We start from the raw sequence: 19,466 nt of genomic DNA, 5'->3' as shown, positions 1-19,466 counted from the left end.
CCACGCGCCCGGTGCCGGCCACCGCCGGCCCTTCCTGCCGCCTCGCGTCGCCATCGACGTGCGCGGCGACGAGGTGCGCACGCGGTCCATCTACGACGACCGCGACCTCGAGTCGGCCAAGGCCACAATGGGCGCAGGGCTGGCCGTCTACAAGCTGCGGTCGATGGTCGTGCAGGTGCAGGCGGGCAAGGAGTCCCCGCACCTGTGCGCCATCGTCCGAGTGCCCGAGGCGGAACGGGCGGCCGCAGCGGCAACGGCATCGGCATCGGCCGCAGGAACTGCAGGAACGTCAGGAGCGGCGGCAAGCAGCGGCGCCGCAAGCGCCCCTCAGAGCCCGGCGATCTCCAGCGCCGCTGCTGGAGGAGGAGGAGGAAAAGGGGTAGGTGGGGCGCCTCCAACACCGCAGGGCAAGCCGGGCAAGGCGAGCAAGCAGTCGCTGGGTCCGTGGTACCTGTTCAACGACTTCCTCGTGCGCAACATCAGCGAGGAAGAGGCGCTTCGGTTCCCGGCGTCGTCGTGGAAGATCCCGTCGGTGCTGCTGTGGGAGCGCGAGGATGTCGAGCCGCTGCAGCTGACGCAGCTGACCGACGGCCGGACGCAGATGGACCCGAGCATCCTGAGCGAGGACAGCAACATTTCGTGGAACCGCGACCCAGCCCGGATCCGGCACACGCCCCTGTCTCCGGACGAGCTGCCGCAGCCAGGCACGCTGGTGGCCATCGATGCCGAGTTTGTCGCGCTCAACCAGGAGGAGCTCGAGATCCGCTCGGACGGCACGCGCAGCGTCATCCGCCCGACGCGGCTCAGCCTGGCGCGGGTGAGCGTGTTGCGCGGCCAGGGCCCCCGGGAGGGCGAGGCGTTCATCGACGACTACATCTCGACGCAGGAGGAGGTGGTCGACTACCTCACCAAATTTTCCGGCATTCAACCGGGCGACCTCGACCCCAAGACGAGCCGGTACACGCTGGTGCCGCTCAAGGCGGCGTACAAGAAGCTGCGGCTGCTGGTCGACGCCGGCTGCGTCTTTATCGGTCACGGCCTGCAGAAGGATTTCCGCATCATCAGTGAGTCGACGACGGCACGCGGCCGTGGCGGAGGCGGCAGCAGCAGCAGCAGCGGCGGTGCCGTGTCCCGACGAGGGAAGCTGATGCGTTTGGCCGGCGTGTTGACCCTGCCTGCCTCTGCCGCTCCCCCCCTTGACCGCCACTTTCTGCCGCAGACATCCACGTGCCCCCATCGCAGGTCATCGATACGGTCAACCTGTTCCACTCGGCGCTGCACTGGCGCAAGCTGTCGTTGCGGTTCCTCTCGTGGTTCCTGCTCAAGATCGACATCCAGAACGGCGGCGCCAACCCCCCGGCCGAGACAACGTCCGACGTGGCCAAGGCCTCGGGCGGAGCGGGCACCGCCGCCATCGAGGATGGCCACGACTCGATCGAGGACGCGCTGGCGGCGCTGCGCCTCTTCCGCATGTACGAGATCTTCAAGCGCGACGGCAGGCTGACCGACGTCATGGAGGACCTCTACGACCACGGCCGCCGCCTCAACTGGAAGCCGCCCGGCGCCGCGGGAAAGTAGCCGCCGCAGCAGCAGCAGCCGGGGGACGCTCCCGCTCCGCCGTCATCTCTGTGCCTGTCTCTCTCTCTCTCTGCGCCTTGTCGAATGTGAACATGCCCGAAGGATCCGAGCGCGCCGAAAGCCTCGTCGTCGTCCGACGCTCCTCGTGTTTGTGAGGCCAGGATCGGCGAGGGCTCGAGGTCATCGTCTGCCGTCGTGAAGGGAGGACCTGTCTCGCCCGAGTGAATTTTCTCGGCGCCCAGGCCGGAGCCGAAGGGGCGGGTCTAAAGGCGGGGGCGTCTGATCGCCAGCCAGCCCGCCCGCCCGCCCGCCTGCCAGCCAGGGACGCGCTGCACTGCCGGAGCTCATCACCGGCTTCTTCCTACCGTCGATCCACCTCTCTCCACCTCGTCATTCGCCACTTCTGACCGTCCCACCGCACACAACACGACACAGCGACCATGCGTGAGTTATCAGTGCCGGCCTTTGAAGCCGAGGCGAGACGAAGGAGGGTACACGGCGCTGACGGCAGGTGAGACGACCCTTGAACCTTTGCCTCGCTGCGACCCGGAACGCTGTGCCACCTCCGACCTTGCGACCTTGCGACCTTGCGACCCTGCGAACCTGCGACCATGCGACGCTTTGACAGCCATCAAGCAGCTCGACACACCATACCCGCTCATCGATGCGGACCCGCACTTTTCGCGCGTGGTGAGGAATTTCCGCTCCTCGGACTACGCCGCCATGGCGGGCGCGACCGCCGCCTTCCCCAGCGCCATCTACGCCATGGGTGAGTAGCAGCAGCCATGGGCCCCCTCCCAAGACCGCCTCATAGCATGGTTCCGCCTTCGCACCCTGCTATGCGGTTCTCTGTGGACGATCTGGTGGCCACGTCCCCTGCCTTTCTTGCTCGCTGCTCGCTGGACATGGCTGACTTGGTACACTTCGTGTCCGGTACTTGCTTGCTGGCTGCCAACCCCCCCCCTGGTTTTCGCAGAGATGTTTGATCCTACCCGACCCAAGCACGGCCTGCGATCGGCGCTACGACTTTCCACTTTCCTCGGCCTCGCCGGCGGATTCCTGCTGGCGTATCAGAGGTCTAGCTGTGAGTAGCGCCTCTCCCGCCCCCGCTCCCGCCCCCTCCACCAGAAGGAAGAGAGTCAAGTGGACTGGCACAGACTGCTGACCTTGCATCGATCTCTCTCTTTCGCTGGTACTCGGACGATGCTGCGACACCACGACCTGCGACATACGACGAATCAACGATGGCCGAACGCGGCAGTCCGGTTCTGGGGATGGAGGGAAAACGAGCTGGAGCAGGCCACCGCCAAGGCCGAGATTGACGCTGGCATCAAGCCTCCGGGCACCGACCCGTCCAAGTCGGACCTCACACCATTCCTCCAGGGCGTGGCGCACAGGAACTCGGCCTTTTCCCAGCTCAAGTTCAGTGAGTTGGCCCTGCCCCGGTCGAGCTCTCCTCGCCTCGCCTCTCTTCTGCCCGATTCGCCCGCATGCAGCAGTCCAGCTGACCTATCCGCCCCCGCCCCGTACGCTCGGCTCGATCATCGTACAGGCACGCTGCCCTGGTTCAACGTCGTCGACCACCCATACCACAACGACGAGTCGTCGCAGTAGACGCGGCCAGCGCGCGGCGTACACCCTCCGTCGCCCGCGGATCCCATCCCTGTCTGTGCACGGCCAGCGCCGCACCCATCCTCCTCCTGGCAATGCAAAAGACACTCTGACACGAAGGCCCGCCGCACCGGTACCACCCAGCGGCAGCAGCGGCGGCGGCGGCGGAAGAACGCCGACTGCGACCGACGTCGATGCCACCGTCCGCCGCCGCACTCTGCATCTCGAATCGAAGGTCGAGGGGCTGGCCAGGCCGTTGTCGCATTGCAGAAGATGACCGGACGAGGGGAGGAATGAACAAGGGCCCGGGGTCGAAGTAGTAGTACAGAGGAAAGTCAGGGGCAAGGCGGGGCCGGGGCTGGACGAGGCGAGGCGAGGCGGGGGATCGAGATGCGGTGGGAGCCCCGCCTTTCACTCGGCGGCGATGCCGGTGGGCAGGTCGTTGACGGCTTGCTTGAGGTCCTGCACGTCGTCGAGGCAAGTGGCGAGGCGGGTGAGGATGTTCGAGGTCAGCGGCGTCTCTGGGCGCTTCGATCTCTGGCCGACGGCACACCACTCACGGCATTGTCGGGGTCAAACTGGAGGCCGAGCTCGTAGGCGTCCCTGGCCTCTTGGTAGCGCTTGAGGGCGGTGAGCGCCTTTCCCTTGCGGTAGTGGCCCTTGCTCCAGGGCTTCTTGAGCTTGACGACGGCGTCTGCGTCGCAGAGGGCGCCGATGTAGTCGCCGCAGCCGAAAAAGGCGGCGCTGCGGTTGGCGAGGCAGAGGCTGAGCTCGTCGCGGGCGACCTGGTTGGCCTCCCAGAGCGGGCGGCTGGCGGCGACGTCGACGGCGAGGGTGTACATGCGTATGGCCTCTGCCCAGTCCTGCTTGCGGAAGGCGGCGTTGCCCTGCTCCTTTGCCTGGTTGATGGCCATGGAGCGCTGCGGCGGCACCACGTTGGGCGGCGGCGGGAAGGGCACGTTGGGCGGCAGGCCGCGCACCGAGCGGATGAGGGCGTTGAGGATCGTCAGGTCCAGCCCGGGCACGGGGCTCTGCAGCGTCCCGCTCTCCGAGTCGATTGCCAGCGGCACCGCCTGGAAGTTGGCATCGGCTATCGCCAGCTGCTCCTCGGTCGGAGCGGGAGGGGCTCCGGGTTGCGCCATGGTGGGTGGGTGCGCGGGCGAGCGAATGGGGGTCAGTGGACGACGGCTGCGGCGTTGGCGAAGCGAAGGGCGTGTGAGAGAGGATGCGAAGGTCGGCGGCGGTGGAGAGCGGGGACGGGGAGAGATGGAAGGGGTCGAGGTCGAAGTCGAGGGCGAGGGCGAGGAAGGTACTAGCTCGAGTTGGTCTGTGGGCAGGCAGGCCAGGCGAGGGCTTCGCGGCCAGCGCGGCGGTTGCTTTGCTGCGCTGTCACTTTGGAGCTCGCCGCGGCTGCTTCGAACCGGCCGTGAGAGAGAAGGGAGAGCCAGGCTGCCCCCCACTCCACACCACACCAGCCTGGCCCACCCTCGTGCCTAGCCTATGGCCGCCGCCCACCGGAGGCAGTCCAGGCCAGGTCAGGCCAGGCCGGGCACGCACGGTTCAGCACTCCTGACCCACGGCCCCGCTCATCCCCCTCCGCCCACCACCGCCATCACCACCACCACCACCACCACCGCATCGGGCCAGTCCTCGCCCGCTCACCACCCTCTCCCCCCACTGGCGCAGCAGCAGCAGCATTGGCCAGCCCATCAGCCTCCCCCAAGTGGCGCGCCATGATCCGCTTCATCCTGGTCCAGAACCGGCAGGGCAAGACGCGCCTCTCCAAGTTCTACGTCCCTTACGACGACGACGAAAAGGTGCGCCTCCGCGGCGAGGTACACCGCCTCATTGCGCCCCGCGACCAAAAGTACCAGAGCAACTTTGTAGAGGTGAGCCCTGGCCGCGTGCCCCGTGCCCCCGTGGCGCTGCCGTTTCCGTCGTCGTTGCTCATCTCTCTCCCCCCGTCTCTTCCTCTTCGCCTCTGCCTCCGTCGCACGCGCAGTACAAGAACCACAAGCTCGTCTACAGGCGGTACGCCGGCCTCTTTTTTTGCGTCTGCGTCGATGCAAACGACAACGAGCTGGCGTACCTCGAGGCCATCCACCTCTTTGTCGAGGTGCTGGGTACGTCCTCCTCCTCCTCATCCTCCTCGCCTCCTTTGCCCCTGCCTTCGGGCCACCACGATGCAGACAAGGGCCTGACATTTGACGTGCCCTCGGCTTACTTCGCATCTTTGCACCTTCGCCGCGATCAAGACGCCTTCTTTGGAAACGTGTGCGAGCTCGACCTCGTCTTCAACTTTTACAAGGTCAGCCGTTGAGCCCGCCCGGCTCCCTCGGAGCGGTGCAGGGGCAGGACTGAGGTCGACTGACAGCGCTGTGATATCCTGCCTTGCTATCGCGCGCCCCGAACAGGTCTATGCGATACTCGACGAGGTCTTCCTCGCCGGCGAGATCGAGGAGACGAGCAAAAACGTCGTACTGGCCCGCCTAGATCAACGTGAGTGTCCTCCGCCCGGATCCGCACCTTTAGTCGACCGACCTGACGACCGCGAGATGCTCATGTCTGGCATCGTTGTACTGCCCTCTCGACCGCAGTGGAGAAGCTCGATTGATACCACGACTACTCGACTGCATCGCCGCCGCCGCCATCCTGCACAACGATCACGATCATCTACACGACCACCAGCATACCTTGTAACACTAGCCCCCCTCCGCCCCCTTTTCGTCACCCACGACACTGCGCGTCTCGCGCCTGTTCGCCGCCGCCTCGCCTCAGTTCAGTTTCAAGCAGCTCGTCCCCGAGCCGTCGCCGGCCCACTGACCGACGAGGGCCAGGATCCTGCGCTTGTCGCGCACCGCGTCGTCGGATCGCAGCTCGTGGAGCGTGCACAGATTGAAGAGGAACGGCTCCACGCTCGTCACGCTCGAGGGCGACGACGCCAGTACGCGCTCGAGCGCATCCACCGGCTGCAGCAGGGATGCCCACGACGTCGGAAGGGCAAGTCGAGTGTACGGGTCAGACACGGCGAAGACGACATCGTCATTGGCAGGCAACGTCGAACGCGCACTTACCTCTTGCAGCCGGCCTTGGTAGAAGACGGCGACGGCCAGGTCGTTGGCGAGCAGCCCGTCTTCGGCGTCGCCTGCCTGCGCACGCTGCTCGGCCGCCTCCCTCCATTTCGCCTCGGCGCTGGCGTACTCGCCCCTAATGGTGGCCAGCAGCGCCGCATTCTCGACGACGAGCCGCGAGACGGGCTCGCGCTGCGCGTCGTCGTCGAGTCGATCGTAGATCTGGCGCGCCGAATCGAACATCAACGCCGTCGCGGTCAGAGAACCGGCTTGGATGTAGAGCCGCGCAACGTGCGACAGCAGGTGCACCTGCGAGGCCGATGGCGACCGCACAGCCCGTAGCAGCGTCGAGGCCGTGAGCGGCTCAAGGAGGTCAATGGCAGCGGGGTAGTCCTGGGGCGGGGGGGGGGGGGGGGGGGGGCGAACCATGAGCAGGATCAGCACCCATGCTCGCATTCGCAGTTGCGGCCTCAGCCGTGGCCTGAACGGGCATTCCGCGCTCACCTTGGCTTCGGTCAGCAGTGCTGCCGTGATGAGGCCCAGCCTCGTCGCCCGGTCGGTCCACAGCGTCACCTGGGCCGCCACTTCCTTCTGCACGTCGTCGGAGGGCGGTGTTGCTTGCCTTGCCAGCCTTTTTGCTGCCCCTCCCCATTTCCTGATCCAGGCCTTGCAGTGAGTGATGAGCTCGACGTGGGCGTCGATGGCCTCGGTGAGTTCGCCTCGGTACTTTGCCTCCCTCGCCTTCATCGCGCGCAGGCTGAACGGGACGAGCGGGCTCGATGCCAGCGTGCGGCTCCTGCTGCTGCCGGCGACGGTGGCGCGCTGCAAGGTGCGCTGCTTCTGCGGCGATCCTGTGTCAAAGGAGAGAGCATCGTCGAGGCCGTGACCAGCTCGGATGCCTAGCTCGGTCGAGTCGAGCACAGCCCAGAGACCCGTCAGCTCGGTGTGCATGAGCGAGTAGAGCCTGAGCCTCGAGAGCGCGTGGAGGCGGATGGACCACCACTCGAGCACCTCGGCGATCCCCGCCGTCGGCGGACCGTCGTGTCGCGGCTCAGCGTAGGCCATGATCCGGGACCTGGCCAGCGTGGCGATCCTCCGCCAGCTGTTGGTCCTAACGGCCTCCTGGACGGCCGCCTCGTCGACGTTTTCGAATGCGACTCGAGGGTCAAAGGCCGCGGTGGACGCAAAAGGGTCGGCCTGCGTCCAAGAGCCGGAGAGGTCTCGGGGCGGGCGCATGTGCGCTGGCAGATGCTTGCTCAGCAGCGTCGCCAGCGGGTCGGTCGAGGGCAGCTCTCCCATGAGCTTGCTGTCGCCGAGCGCCGGGATCCTCAGGTGGGTCGGGGCGGTTATGTCCCTGGCATTCGGCGCCGGCCCATGACCGGGGTATCCGGAGGGTGCGTTGGGCTGCTCGGCGGGCGAAGGGCGGACGAAGGCAGGCTGGAAGGACTCGAGGAGGGATTGCGGAGATGGTGCGGCAGAGGTCGCGGCGGCGGTGCTGGCCTGGCCCTGTTGATGGGGCGGCCCGTATGGATCGTCTGTGTTGCTGGACATGGCTGCGATGTTGAAGGGGAGATGAGAACGGATTGGGGTGGCTGACGATGGTGGTGGTGGTGGTGATGGTGGTGGTGGTGGTGGTGGTGGCCTGGGGACGGCCTGCCTCTGAGCCAAAGAAGGTCTGTGCGCGCTGCGCCCGCCCCTTGGTTGCCGTTCTGAGGCCACTGAGCTGGCTGCAGCACGGCGCTCCACACCGCACCCTTGCCTCTCTTTCGACCATCACCACCGTCCCTTCTTTGCTCGCCGTCCACCCTTCGCAGCTCATCGGCTGGCTCATCGCCAATCATCGCAGGCCGCTTCTAATCACCCCCCTCGCCGCTCGTCTAGGCCGACATCGCCATGCTGGTCCTCGTCATTGGTGAGCGGGCATCTCAGGCATGCCGTGCACCCTGATGGCGATGCCGCCGAGGCTGACCCGCATGCCCTCTCCCTTCTTCATGACCCCTTGCCTCTCTGCCACAGGCGACCTGCACATCCCCTTCCGGTCGCACGACCTGCCCTCCAAGTTCAAGAAGCTCCTCGTCCCTGGCAAGATCCAGCAGATCATCTGCACGGGCAACGTCTGCAACACCGACTACCTGCACTACCTCCGCACCATCGCCGGCGACGTCCACGTCGTAAAGGGCGACTATGACGACGTGAGCCAGAGGGACGACTCGCTTGCTTGCATTCCTCCCTCCAACGGGCCGAGGAGGCTCGATCCGCGTGCTGACCCCTTTTCGACACTCTCCAACGGATCTGCCACTCTAGAACCCGCACTTCCCCTCCAGCCTCGTGCTGCACCATCCTCCGCTGAGGATCGGCGTGCTGCACGGTCACCAGGTCGTGCCCGCCGGGGACACGCAATCGCTCGCCGCCATCGCGCGTGCCATGGACGCCGACATCCTCCTCACTGGCCACACGCACCGCTTCGAGGCGTTTGAGCTCGACGGGCGCTTCTTTGTCAACCCGGGCAGCGCGACGGGCGCATGGCATCCCATCTGGCCCATCTCGAGCAGCGCACCGGCATCGGCAGCAGAGGCAGGAGCCAAGCAGGCCACCGAGGGCGAGGGCAGCAAGGCCGATGCATCCGCCGGCGCAGCGGCACCGGCGACGGCAGGGGCACCGGCAGCAGCGGGCGCGACATCATCCAGCGACGCCAAAAAGGGCGCTGCAGATGCCGCGGACAAGAAGCCGGACGCCAAAGCTGCCAAGGCCAAGGGAGATGCCAAGGCCGAATCCGAGAAGGACAAGAAAGACGACGGGCCGGAGGACGAGGAGCCCAAGGAGGCGCCAGGGCCGACACCGAGCTTCGCATGTGAGCCATCCGACGCCAGCCTCGGCCGCTCTGCCTTCCGTCCGTCCAGCTGGCTGCGACGATCGTCTGACGCACGCTCGCCGTTTGCCTCCACCCTCTCCCTCTCTGCAGTGCTCGATATCCAGGGAGCGGTGGTGGTCACGTACGTCTACCAGCTCATCGATGGCGAGGTCAAGGTCGAGAAGATCGAGTACCGCAAGCAGGTCGAGAACAAGGCGCAGCGACCAGGCGCATCGGCCGCACAAACGGCCGCCGCGGCAGGGGGCGGCTACGGCTTCGGCGGCCGATGAGCGGCGACGATGCAGCGGCGCGGCCAAGTTGAAGGATGACGCCGCCTGGCGCTGCCGACTCGGCATGACGTTGCGGTTGGGCGCGCGTCGCGACCCTCCTCACGGCGATATCTCGGCCTAGGTGTGGGAACGCAGCAAGCGCGTAGGTTTGAGCTGCTGCTTTTTAAGGCGTGCGAGGGAGGAAACGATACTGTACAAGGAGTTGCGTAGCGAAACAGGCTGGAGTGCCGGGAAGCCGCCGGGAGCTGGCTTGCGGTATGAGGAGAGAGACAGGTAGATGGCGGAGACCTTCACATCGCCGGCTGGATGAGCGTCTGTTCGGCAGCGGGACAAGGGGGAAGATGTCCAGAGGAGTCAGCGATGAGCCCGCCGAGGGGCTATTCCACGCCATTCGACGACGTACAATGTTGTCGCCCTTGAGGAGGATCCGCCCTATTGTCGATACGAGGGACCCGCGGCCAGTGAGACGGGAGTGCAGACAGTCAGAAGATGAGGCCCAAAGGGACAGCTGTGCCGTTGCCGCGCGCCACTCACCGAGCTCCTTCCTCTGCTTGTCCTTCTTGATCCAGACCTCTTCGGCGTCATCGAGGGTGACGTTCATGAACTCGTCAAAGCCCTGCCGGGTCGGGGAGAGCGAGCGGGGAAGGGGTTCGGTCAGAGGATGGATGGTTGGCGCAAGCAGGCCCTTTTCTCGCCTCGCCACGCAGTAGCCCCCCATCGGAAGCGGGGCAGGGCAGCGGGCAACGCAGTGCTGGCAGTGGGGAGCGACGACTCACGATGATCTTGCCCTCGATGCGGAAGTCGACGTTGTCGTAGAGCCAGAGCGACACGCGCGACTGCTGCTGCAGGTGCCGGAAGATGATGTTGATCGGCTGGACGGTGACCTTTTGTCTTGACGACATGGTGGTGCGTTCTGACGGGCTGGGAAGGGAGAGAGTAGACCAGGGCCGGTAGAGAGGCGGGTATCGTTGGGAAGAGCGGATGGAGGTGGGCCTGAGGTTTGCAGAGCGGCGAGGATGAGGGTTGCGGGTTCTGTCGAGGCGTGCAGGTGCTGTAAAGAGGAGCCGTGTGGATGCTGCTGCTGCTGCTGCTGCTGCTGTTGCTGCTGCTGCTGCGTGCTTGGATCGTGGGGCGGCGAGGACGTGGTGGTCGCGATAGAGGCTGCGAGGAGCAGGATGCAGGTCGAGCGGGCGAGCGAGCCGTGCCTCTTCTTCGTTGGGTTGGCCGCCCGCCCGCAACACACGATCACGACTTGACTCCCCGATTCGACCCTTTTATCGGGCCCCCGACCTGCACGGCCGCCGGGCGTGGAGCGAGCGACCCTGGCCTGGCTGGCCGTTGGCTGCCTGCTGGCCGGCCTCGGATTTACCTTTGGGGCTGCCTGCCTGCTCTCGAGCCTCCCCGGACTTTGTTGGCGTGTTGCTTCCGGGCCGCCATCTCATCTCGTCCGTCCCTTTGTCGCTGCGCCCCTTGGCCCCTACACGCTGGCTCTCATCGCTCCACTTTGGCATCCGTATCGGCCCACCGCTGCCAGCCTGTTCTCTCAAAGCCTCGATCCCTGCCAGCCCAGCGTCTTGGTTCCAGCACCAACCCAGCTTCCAACGAGCCAAACTCTGCCGCTTCTCGAGTTCCACCCACCGCTCTAGCCTACGTGCGGCGCGCTCTCAGCGAGCCTCCTCTCGAGGGCCACAGCCGGCTGCTAGACTCTACAGCCTCGACCACCAGCCGAGCCCAGGGAGCGGGCCAAAGACTCGAAACGAACCGGACCGAGCCACCTTGAGCCAGGTCAAGCGGCACCTCACCTCAACCTCACCACCCGAGACCAGACCAAAGATGGGCCTCACCTTCTCGTCGCTGTTTGGACGGCTCGCGTTTTGGGCCAAGAATGAGGAGGTCAGAATATTGATGCTCGGTCTCGATAGGTGCGTCGTGCGGCCGCCGCCGCTGGTCGGGCTGATTCCGAGCCATCAGGCATAGCTGGCAAGGCATCGCGCTGACTCTTCCACCCTTGACCTCTTGTGCCACAGCGCCGGAAAGACGACGATACTCTACCGACTCCAGATCGGCGAGGTCGTGTCGACGATACCGAGTGAGCTTCTTCCGCCTAGCCCTACGAGGCTGTCGCGCACTAGTCACGGCGATGCATGCCTCTGACGGTGCACCTTGATCTCCTCCTGCGCCTCTCGCTACCTCGCCAGCCATCGGATTCAACGTCGAGACGGTTGAGTACAAGAACATCAAGTTCCAGGTGTGGGACCTGGGTGGGCAGACGAGTATCCGGTGAGGCCCTCCTCTCCCCTCTCCTCTCTCTATCTACTCGACGTCGTTCCGCTGACCAAAGGCCAAGCTGATCCGCTCTCCACCGCATCGCAGCCCGTATTGGAGGTGCTACTACGCCAACACGACGGCCATCATCTACGTGATTGATTCCTCGGACACGGCGCGGCTAGAGACGGCCAAGGCGGAGCTGATTTCGATGCTGTCGGAAGAGGAGCTCCGGGACGCCAAGCTGCTCGTGTTTGCAAACAAGCAGGACCTGCCGGGCGCGCTCGACGAGGGGCGCGTGAGCGACAAGCTCGGGCTGACGGAGCTCAAGGACCGGCAGTGGTCCATCTTCAAGTGCTGCGCCACCAAGGGCGAAGGCCTCGAAGAGGGGCTCGACTGGTGAGTGTTGGCGAGGAGACGTGGTGCGATCCTCGCTCGGCTCCCTGCGTCTCTCTGTCTACTTAATGCGACGCCCGTGCTGAACCAGAGACCGCTCGCTCGCCCGCCCGCCCGCGCGCCCGCCAATCTCGGTTTCCCGCTCCGCCTCACAGGCTCGTCAACGCCATTCAGGCAAAGTGATTTCTCCGTATACCTCGACCTGTGGCCTTCCATGGACGCTGTCATCCTCTCGCTCCCTCTCCGCGTCTCGTCTCTTTCCTGTGCGCCATAGCATGACCCGATAGCACTGCACCACCATATCCGCCCGCCGAAGCGCGCGACAGCTCGCATCGTGCCATACGAAAGCTACCGCCTTGTCCCGGCGGAGAGAGACGGAGGGCTGAGCTGCGATGTCGGGCGAAGACCATCGAGGAGGCCAAGACGAGCCAGGTGTTGGCGGAGGCTGCGAGAATGGGGCGGGAGAGGGGTTGGTGGCTCGTTCGCGCCTGTGTGTGGAGCGGAGAGAAAAGGCGCCGGCGTTAGAAGAGGTGAGGGGCCAGTGCGCCGCGGGCTTCGCTCGCTCTCTCTCTTCTCTCAACTTTGATCCTTCACCACCCGTGCCCCGCCCCCCCCCCGCTGCTCCGTCTAGTCTCGCTCCTCTGCCCTCCCCCTACCCTCCTTCAAGAGAACACTGGACCGAACACGCTCGCCTCGACTGCGCTCTTTGACCATGCAGTCTACCGCCTCGGCCATCGCAGCGGCAGCCATCAGCGGCACTGATCTGGGCGCCAGGGCCAACTCGGCCAAAGGATCCGACACCGCCGCCGCCGCCACTACGGCCAGCAACAGCGGCAGCAGTGGCGGTGCCACGTTTGACGGCGCCGAGGCCGAGAGGTGGCTGAGCGCAAGATGGAAGGTGGTCGAGTCGAGCATCTCGGACCCTACCCTCACCTCTGCCGGTGAGTGTTGGACGTCGATGGCCGGCCCGCCGGGTCAAAGAGAAAAGGGTGCCGTGCCGGTGCATCTGGGCTGATACGTCGTCGCTTGTCCCCCTTGATCGCTACCTCGCCGGCCGGCCGGCCGCGTCTGCGATCGTCTGGCTCGAAACCCGCTCTCAGACCGTGCAGAGGTGCACAAGTCGGCGCCGGGAACGGGCGGCGGTGCGTGGGGCGCCAACAAGCGTGAGTCGAGGCGAGGCTGCGCAAGATTCGGCGGCAGTCAGAGAGAGACCTGGAGCGCTGATAGCCGTCTTCCCCCCTCGCATGTGACGGTGGCGGCGGTGTAGGGACGACAAATGCCCAGTTCGCCGCGGATCTGGCAAAGGCGGCGGCGGCGGCGGGGATCCGCTGAGCCCGTCTGTGGCGAGGCGCCGACGCGGTCCCGGCCACACCGTCGCCCATCTGACCATCCTGTCTTGTCGCTGCGCAAGCTTGGCCGCGATGCGGTCGCCATTATTGCTTCCGACCGGCAGCCCTGTATTTCTACCCTAACCACCATTCGCTCGACAGGAGTAGCAGACACGATGATGACAGCAGCAGCGTGGCCCGGGACAGCAGGGGCTGGACGGAGGAGGCTAGGTGAGAAGATGGAGGCCATGTGCCGGCTAGCTTTGGTTGGTCAGGAGAGAGAGCAAGACGGCCGAGCGGGCGAGCGGGCGGTTGAGAAGCGGTGTTGGAGTCGAGTTGGCGGGTGGCGACTGGCAGCTGTCGCGGTGCGGCGCGGCGCGGCGCGGGCGAGGCAGGCCTGGAGGTCAGGCTAGGGTTCAAGGGCCCCTCGCTGCCTCGTCGGTCGCCTGGCTCGGTCTGGCCCTGGCCCTGGCCCGCCCACTCGCGAGTTCGTTGAACGCGCGCCTGGCCCTGGGCTGACCCTGGCCCTGGCCCTGGCTGGCTGGCTTTCCTCTGGCAGGCTCAGGCCCAGGCAGGCGGCCAAAGCAAGCCAGCCAGACGGCGCCAACCACCTTCGCCTCCTCCTCTCCACCATCCCCGCCGACGATCCCGGCCTGGCTCCTCGTCATCCCTCCACGCCGCCCTCATCGCATGCCGTCGCTTGCTCCCTCTTTTCCGGTCGCTCTCGCATCCTTCCCCGCCTCGGCTCCAGCGTGTCATCGCCCGCCTCGGTGCCAAGCAACAGGCCCCGCCTACCGCTCTCGTCTAGCCTAGGAGCCTCGAGCCGCCCGGCCAGCATCGACAAAGTCAGCTTCGTCCGCTTCTCCACCCAGCTCGCATCACCTCGTCGACCCGCACACTTGCTCCAACTCGATACAACTCGTGCCGCACCTCGACATCCAGCCGCAATCCTACCCGCAACCCTACTCGCAATCGTACCCGCCTTCTGGCCGCCCTGGCCCCCGCCCCCGTCGACAACCAACCGCAGCTGACCGGCATCGTAGTGCGCAGACCGATGCAGGGGACCTCTGCGCCCCGAAACGCCACCATCGCCAGCTAGCCGCGCGCGCGCCGTGCCAACACGATGCCAGAGGCCTCGTCGTCATCGTCTCGCCGCGAGCGACACCGCTACGACGACGACAGCTACGACCGCGACTACCCCAGCCGCAAGCGTCGCCCCTCGCCCGACCGCCGTGATGCGGAGCTCGGCTCTCGCGATGACAGGTACGCCGGCAGAGCGACAGCAGCAGACGCGGCATCCGGCAGCGGCCGGCGCAGACTGTACCCGGAGGACGAAACCTACGACGGCAGGTACAGTTCCTCGACTGATACTGACGGCTGGGGCCCACCTCGCGGCTATTCCCGCGAACAGGAACGGTCTCGCCGGCCTCCATCTCCGACCTGGTCAGACTGGCGCGAGCGCGAGCGAGAGCGGGACAGGCACCGCGACAGGGAGAGGGACCGGGATCGCGCTTCCAGGCGCGCCTATGAGGAGGATGCCTACGCTCGTGGCTGGTCCCGCAGCCCCTCGGCGGATCGGCGTGGACACCATAGAGGCGGATCCAGCCGCGACTACGCGTCCGTTCCCTATCCTGACGATGGCCGCCGGCGCGAGGACGACGACTGGCGCTCATCCGCAGGCGGCGGTGGAAGACGAAGGTCCAGAGAGAGGTGGAGGGACGAAGACAGGTCTTCGCGGGCGCTGCGCAAGGACGGAGGCCGCGCTTACGTTCCGGAACGCGGGAGGAGCCCTAGCCGTAGTCGCAGCCGTAGCCGCAGCCGCGAGCGGCATCGCGGCAGTCATCCCAGGCACCACGGGCAGAGACACCGCGAGGAGCGGAGGAGATCGCGGGATCGCGCCACCGGCCGCAGCCAGAGCCGTCCTCGCTCTCGAAAGGCTTCTGCCAGCGGCGCCGAGATGCTCGTCGACGGCGAAGAGGGCGAGCTGGCGGATCCGTCGCGGCGGCCTCCGAGCAGGTCTGGGTGGTCAGATCGACAACCCAGCAGAGAGCGGCCGCATCGCCTGCCGCGGGACGAGAGCGCAGCGACAGCGGCAGCAGCAGCAGCAGGGTCGAAGCCGCACGTCATAGACGCCGACGCCGCGCTCCTGCCACGGGTGACACGTTCCCGGGCCGATCCGGCATCCGTCTCAGAGCCGCAAAGCAACCCAGACGACCCTAGAACATCGGCCACCTTGCTCGCGACCAAGCCGATCGTTGCCGATGGTGCGCCGCTACCTCGACCGAGCCCCAGAGATCAGGCAGCGGGACATCCCTCGCCGCTCGACAACAGCTCTCCCTCCCACGGCGGAGCCTCGACGCCTCGGCCAGAGATGCCGAGCCCTGCCACCACGGTCGACTCGAAAGCGACTGTCTCCGCCGACGACGCCAAGCCTTCCGACGACCCCGCGACGCAGCCTGCCTCTCTGCAGAACGGGACGGCCACGCCGCGTGCGCAAAACCTCGCCACGGCAGCCAACAGCGCCGTTGCCACAGTCACGGCGTCGACCACGACCACGACCGCTCCGTCAGCGACGTCCGGGTGGAGGCGCATCACGGGCGAGCGGTCCCGCGCCGTCGAGACAAGCAGCGGTACCGCAGCAGCCTCTCCGCCATCATCATCTGGAACGACGCTGGCCTCACCGGCCATACCCACAGGTCCGCGTGCACTGCAGGCCGCGTCTCCCTCTGCCGCCGTGGTCGCAGCCGCAGCCGGCGCATCCGCGGCGGCGTCCTCGCCTCTGACCGTTGGGCCATCCCGGGGCAGGCCGGCCACCACGGCCAACGAGGCCGTGGCGTCGTCAGCCTCGAGCCTTCAGGCCGACCAACGACCTCCTTCGCCGCCGTCGCCACGCTCGGCATCGACGTCCGCCGTTCCTGTCGAAGCTGTCGCTCCCCTCGAGCGGTCCTTTGGACACGTGCCGTTGCCCAACGAGCTCGATACCGGCGTCCGGGCAAAGAACTTCCTGATCGATTATGACCCCGCCCTGTCGAAACACAAGTCAAGGGGCAACAAGCCGATCAAACGGGCGAAGCCGACGACAGCACCGGACGGAAGCGTGCCTCCCGTGGCCGACCCACGTCTGGCGGCCAAGCACGGCGGCAAGCGCGCGGATCGCGGTCGCAAGGTCGTGAGGAAGCAGGTGATGACGGTGCCCGCGTACGAGTGGGACAAGCACTCGGTCGGCAAGCGCCCGCCGCCGCCGCCGCGGGAGCTCGTTGTGACCGGCCTGCTTCCGCGCACGACGGAAGGCCAGCTGAGCCAGCAGTTCCGCCTGTTTGGCCGCATCGAGCGGCAGGAGCTCAAGCTCGAGCCGACGACGGGCCAGAGCCTTGGCATCTACTCAATCACGTACGTCCACGACTTTGACCTCGACGGAAAGCCGACCAAGGAGCCGGCGGCGGGCCCGACGCTGCAGAACGGACACGAGGCCGCCGCGGCAGCGCTCAAGGCCATGGACGGCCGTCGGATCGGCACAGAGGTGATCCAGGTCGCCATGGACCGCGACCGCGCCAAGTACAAGCTGGCCTACCGCACCGAGCTTGGGAGGCGATACAACAACCATCGCAGCGGCTCTTCGTCGTCGGCGGCCCATCGCAGCGCAGATGGCACCCGCAGCGGCCCGCCGGCTGCAGCGCCGCGCGACGCCGCAGAGGTCCCGACTCGTTCCGACGCTCCTGGCGCCAGCCAGCCGGATGCCCACGTCTCGTCCTCGTCTTCGATGCCGCCACCCGTCGTCCCGCGCGGGCCACGGTCGCTGGTCAACCGATCCTCTGCGACGGCTTCGCCGTTCCGCGCTTCTCCGCTCCATAGGTCCACGTGGGACTCGGAATCTGCCGAGTCACCTCGACGGACTGCCGCTGCACCGACAGGCGCCTCGTCAGCGTCGCAGTCTGGCCGCAGCTGGCGGGACGACCGCAGCTACGACCGACGGGACTCGCGCGATAGCTACGACCGGCGGGGCTCCGGCCCGGCCTCGAGCAGGACGTACCCTGCCAGCTCGTCCTACCGCTCTCGCGACGACAGGCGCTCCACCGACAGAAGGCGGGGTGACGACGACGACGACGACGACAGAGACGACGACGGGCGCAACGACGTCGAGGAGCCGACGGAGCGCATCCTCCGGCGCTTGGCCGAGCTTGGTCACCCGTACGTCTACGTCACCCGCCCCAACGCCCGCGACATCGGCGTGTCGGCGATGCGGCGCCATTTCCGCGACTTTTCGCCTGCGCTCGTCACCGCCGACGACCGCGGCTTCTACGTCGGCTTTGCGTCGCGCGATGCGGCGTCGCGGGCGCGGATGGTGCTCGACAAAAAGGCGCTGCACAGCTACCACATTTCGATCACCGTCAGGGATGCCCCGGACGCCGACTCGATCCGCAAGGAGGCTCTGGCGAGCAAGCTCTCGGCAGGCCATGGCGCCGCAGCCCACGGGGGCGACGAGCCTCAGACCGCCGCCGACCTGTTCCGGCGGCGCAGGGCCATCATGAGCCATGGCAGCTCGCACGCAGCCGAGACGGACAAGGCAGAGTACACGCCCGACGAGCTGGCCGAGGCGACCTTTGCGCTCATCCAGAGGGAGCTCGCCGAGCACTTGATCCGCAACGTCAAGTCGAGGATCGTCACGCCGCTCGTCACCGACTTTATGAAGCCGAGCGGCTCGGGAGGCCGCTTAATGGCCGGGCTGGTTCAGGAGATGGCCTCGGCGAGCCATCCCGCCGGGCCGAATGGGACCTCGGCCGTGTCGGACGAAGCCAAGCTGCCGTCGTTCCGCAAAAAGCCTGCGCCAGTCGTCAGGAAGCCCGATCTCGACTTTGCCATCCCCAAAAAGGCCTCGGCGCTCGCAAAGGAGCGTTCCAGCGCCAAGGCAGCGAGGGGAGGCGAGGGCAAGTTCAAAAAGGGCCGCGCAGCCCTCGAGACGTCCGACGACGAGGCTGGATCCGCCGACGAGGAGCACCCCAAGCCTGGCCGGCGGAGGCCATCTGCCGGGGCCATCGAGGCGGCCGATGGCATGGCCAAGGACAAGCCGAGCGCCCGCAAGAAGCTGCCGGACTTTTCAGACGAAGACGACGAGGTGGGCGAGGCATCCAGGTCGGTCTCTGCGTCAGTCGAGCCGTCGAGATCCGTGTCGGCCTCGGTCGAACCGTCGGAAGCGGGCCACGAGGCCGGCGAGGCCAGGGCAAAAGCTCGGCCTGCCAAGAAGGCGAGCAAGAAGAGGCCGACGAAGAAGGCGGCGGCGGCAACGGCGGCGGTGACGACCGCGCTGGAGCTGCTGCCCGAAGAAGACGAAGGCGCAGACCTCGAAGCTCCCCGCGCCACTTCCAAAGCTGCTGCCGCTGCGCACAAGGCCAAGTCCGCCAAGGCAGCCAAGACAGCCCCGATCGCCGACCTCGATCCGTTCTCGAGCGGCCTCGCCGAGGACGATGAGGATCTCTTCTACATCAAGCTTGCGCTGGAACGCCTGCGCGAGGGTCTGCCCATCACCGAGGCCGGCTGGCCCGAGCCACTTCCGGGGCATGAGCCGTCGGGCGCGGGCGGCGATGGCAAGGGCGATGACGATGGCGACGGCGAGGCTGAGGGCGACGGCGACGGCACAAGTGCGGCTGCCTCGCAGCAGGCGCCGCACCACACGGGCGCCGCGCGGACCGAGGGCTTCTACCGGATCCCCGCGGCCGACAAGGCTGCGCACCTGCCGGACCGCAACAAAAAGAGCGAGCGGGACGCGCCGAGCGTGCACGCGCTGGCGTCGGCGCGCAACAACCGCGCCGACTCGCGGCGGCTGGTGCTGGGCATTGAGCAGCACAAAAAGGAGACTGCGAGCGACACGGACATTTTCAAAATCAACCAGCTGCGCACGCGCAAGAAGCAGCTCAAGTTTGCCAAGTCGCCGATCCACGACTGGGGGCTGTACGCCATGGAAAAGATCCTGCCGGGCGACATGGTGATCGAGTACGTGGGCGAGGTGGTGCGCCAGCAGGTGGCCGACGAGCGCGAAAAGCAGTACGAGCGCCAGGGCAACTTTTCCACCTACCTCTTC

The 19,466-nt window shown here is 66.7% G+C and overlaps 10 protein-coding genes across 10 annotated transcripts in view; 7 read left to right on the top strand and 3 right to left on the bottom strand.

Moving 5' to 3' along the window:
* The window catches only part of PFL1_01393 (uncharacterized protein), a gene marked incomplete at both ends in the record, with an annotated part of 3,105 nt that extends 2,722 nt beyond the window's left edge, over positions 1-383 (top strand). The window contains one exon of the mRNA XM_007878895.1: positions 1-383. This exon is cut by the window's left edge and continues 2,722 nt beyond it. Within this exon, the coding sequence (XP_007877086.1) occupies positions 1-383 (383 nt within the window).
* A 1,635-nt stretch (positions 384-2,018) lies between these two features.
* On the top strand, positions 2,019-3,192 carry PFL1_01392 (uncharacterized protein; the record flags this gene model as incomplete). Its single annotated transcript, XM_007878894.1, has 5 exons — positions 2,019-2,022; positions 2,207-2,347; positions 2,555-2,662; positions 2,840-3,004; positions 3,131-3,192. The coding sequence occupies 5 exons, from the start codon at positions 2,019-2,021 to the stop codon at positions 3,190-3,192; spliced, it is 480 nt and encodes a 159-aa protein (XP_007877085.1).
* Positions 3,193-3,600: 408 nt separating this feature from the next.
* Positions 3,601-4,331, bottom strand: PFL1_01391 (uncharacterized protein; the record flags this gene model as incomplete). The annotated part of the gene is made up of 2 exons (XM_007878893.1): positions 3,601-3,651; positions 3,750-4,331. The coding sequence occupies 2 exons, from the start codon at positions 4,329-4,331 to the stop codon at positions 3,601-3,603; spliced, it is 633 nt and encodes a 210-aa protein (XP_007877084.1).
* A 591-nt stretch (positions 4,332-4,922) lies between these two features.
* Positions 4,923-5,803, top strand: PFL1_01390 (uncharacterized protein; the record flags this gene model as incomplete). The annotated part of the gene is made up of 5 exons (XM_007878892.1): positions 4,923-5,078; positions 5,192-5,312; positions 5,445-5,497; positions 5,604-5,688; positions 5,787-5,803. The coding sequence occupies 5 exons, from the start codon at positions 4,923-4,925 to the stop codon at positions 5,801-5,803; spliced, it is 432 nt and encodes a 143-aa protein (XP_007877083.1).
* A 160-nt stretch (positions 5,804-5,963) lies between these two features.
* On the bottom strand, positions 5,964-7,811 carry PFL1_01389 (uncharacterized protein; the record flags this gene model as incomplete). Its single annotated transcript, XM_007878891.1, has 3 exons — positions 5,964-6,158; positions 6,264-6,653; positions 6,765-7,811. 3 exons carry the CDS (start codon positions 7,809-7,811, stop codon positions 5,964-5,966), a joined length of 1,632 nt encoding a protein of 543 aa, XP_007877082.1.
* Positions 7,812-8,153: 342 nt separating this feature from the next.
* On the top strand, positions 8,154-9,401 carry PFL1_01388 (uncharacterized protein; the record flags this gene model as incomplete). Its single annotated transcript, XM_007878890.1, has 4 exons — positions 8,154-8,172; positions 8,277-8,452; positions 8,565-9,111; positions 9,223-9,401. The coding sequence occupies 4 exons, from the start codon at positions 8,154-8,156 to the stop codon at positions 9,399-9,401; spliced, it is 921 nt and encodes a 306-aa protein (XP_007877081.1).
* A 290-nt stretch (positions 9,402-9,691) lies between these two features.
* On the bottom strand, positions 9,692-10,303 carry PFL1_01387 (uncharacterized protein; the record flags this gene model as incomplete). The annotated part of the gene is made up of 4 exons (XM_007878889.1): positions 9,692-9,715; positions 9,805-9,833; positions 9,936-10,017; positions 10,178-10,303. 4 exons carry the CDS (start codon positions 10,301-10,303, stop codon positions 9,692-9,694), a joined length of 261 nt encoding a protein of 86 aa, XP_007877080.1.
* Positions 10,304-11,234: 931 nt separating this feature from the next.
* Positions 11,235-12,245, top strand: PFL1_06847 (uncharacterized protein; the record flags this gene model as incomplete). The annotated part of the gene is made up of 5 exons (XM_007879035.1): positions 11,235-11,323; positions 11,429-11,490; positions 11,600-11,681; positions 11,775-12,065; positions 12,218-12,245. 5 exons carry the CDS (start codon positions 11,235-11,237, stop codon positions 12,243-12,245), a joined length of 552 nt encoding a protein of 183 aa, XP_007877226.1.
* Positions 12,246-12,774: 529 nt separating this feature from the next.
* Positions 12,775-13,394, top strand: PFL1_01386 (uncharacterized protein; the record flags this gene model as incomplete). The annotated part of the gene is made up of 3 exons (XM_007878888.1): positions 12,775-13,003; positions 13,163-13,225; positions 13,330-13,394. The coding sequence occupies 3 exons, from the start codon at positions 12,775-12,777 to the stop codon at positions 13,392-13,394; spliced, it is 357 nt and encodes a 118-aa protein (XP_007877079.1).
* A 1,119-nt stretch (positions 13,395-14,513) lies between these two features.
* PFL1_01385 (uncharacterized protein) overlaps positions 14,514-19,466 on the top strand; it is a gene marked incomplete at both ends in the record, with an annotated part of 5,987 nt that continues 1,034 nt past the window's right edge. The window contains one exon of the mRNA XM_007878887.1: positions 14,514-19,394. Coding sequence (XP_007877078.1) covers positions 14,514-19,394 — 4,881 coding nt within the window. The remainder of the gene's footprint in view (positions 19,395-19,466) is intronic.

This window comes from Pseudozyma flocculosa (genome assembly GCF_000417875.1).
Source record: "Pseudozyma flocculosa PF-1 unplaced genomic scaffold scaffold00003, whole genome shotgun sequence".
Classification (NCBI taxonomy): domain Eukaryota; kingdom Fungi; phylum Basidiomycota; class Ustilaginomycetes; order Ustilaginales; family Ustilaginaceae; genus Pseudozyma; species Pseudozyma flocculosa.
Note: the sequence above shows the minus strand (reverse complement) of the source record. Positions and strands in the feature narration are given on the sequence as shown.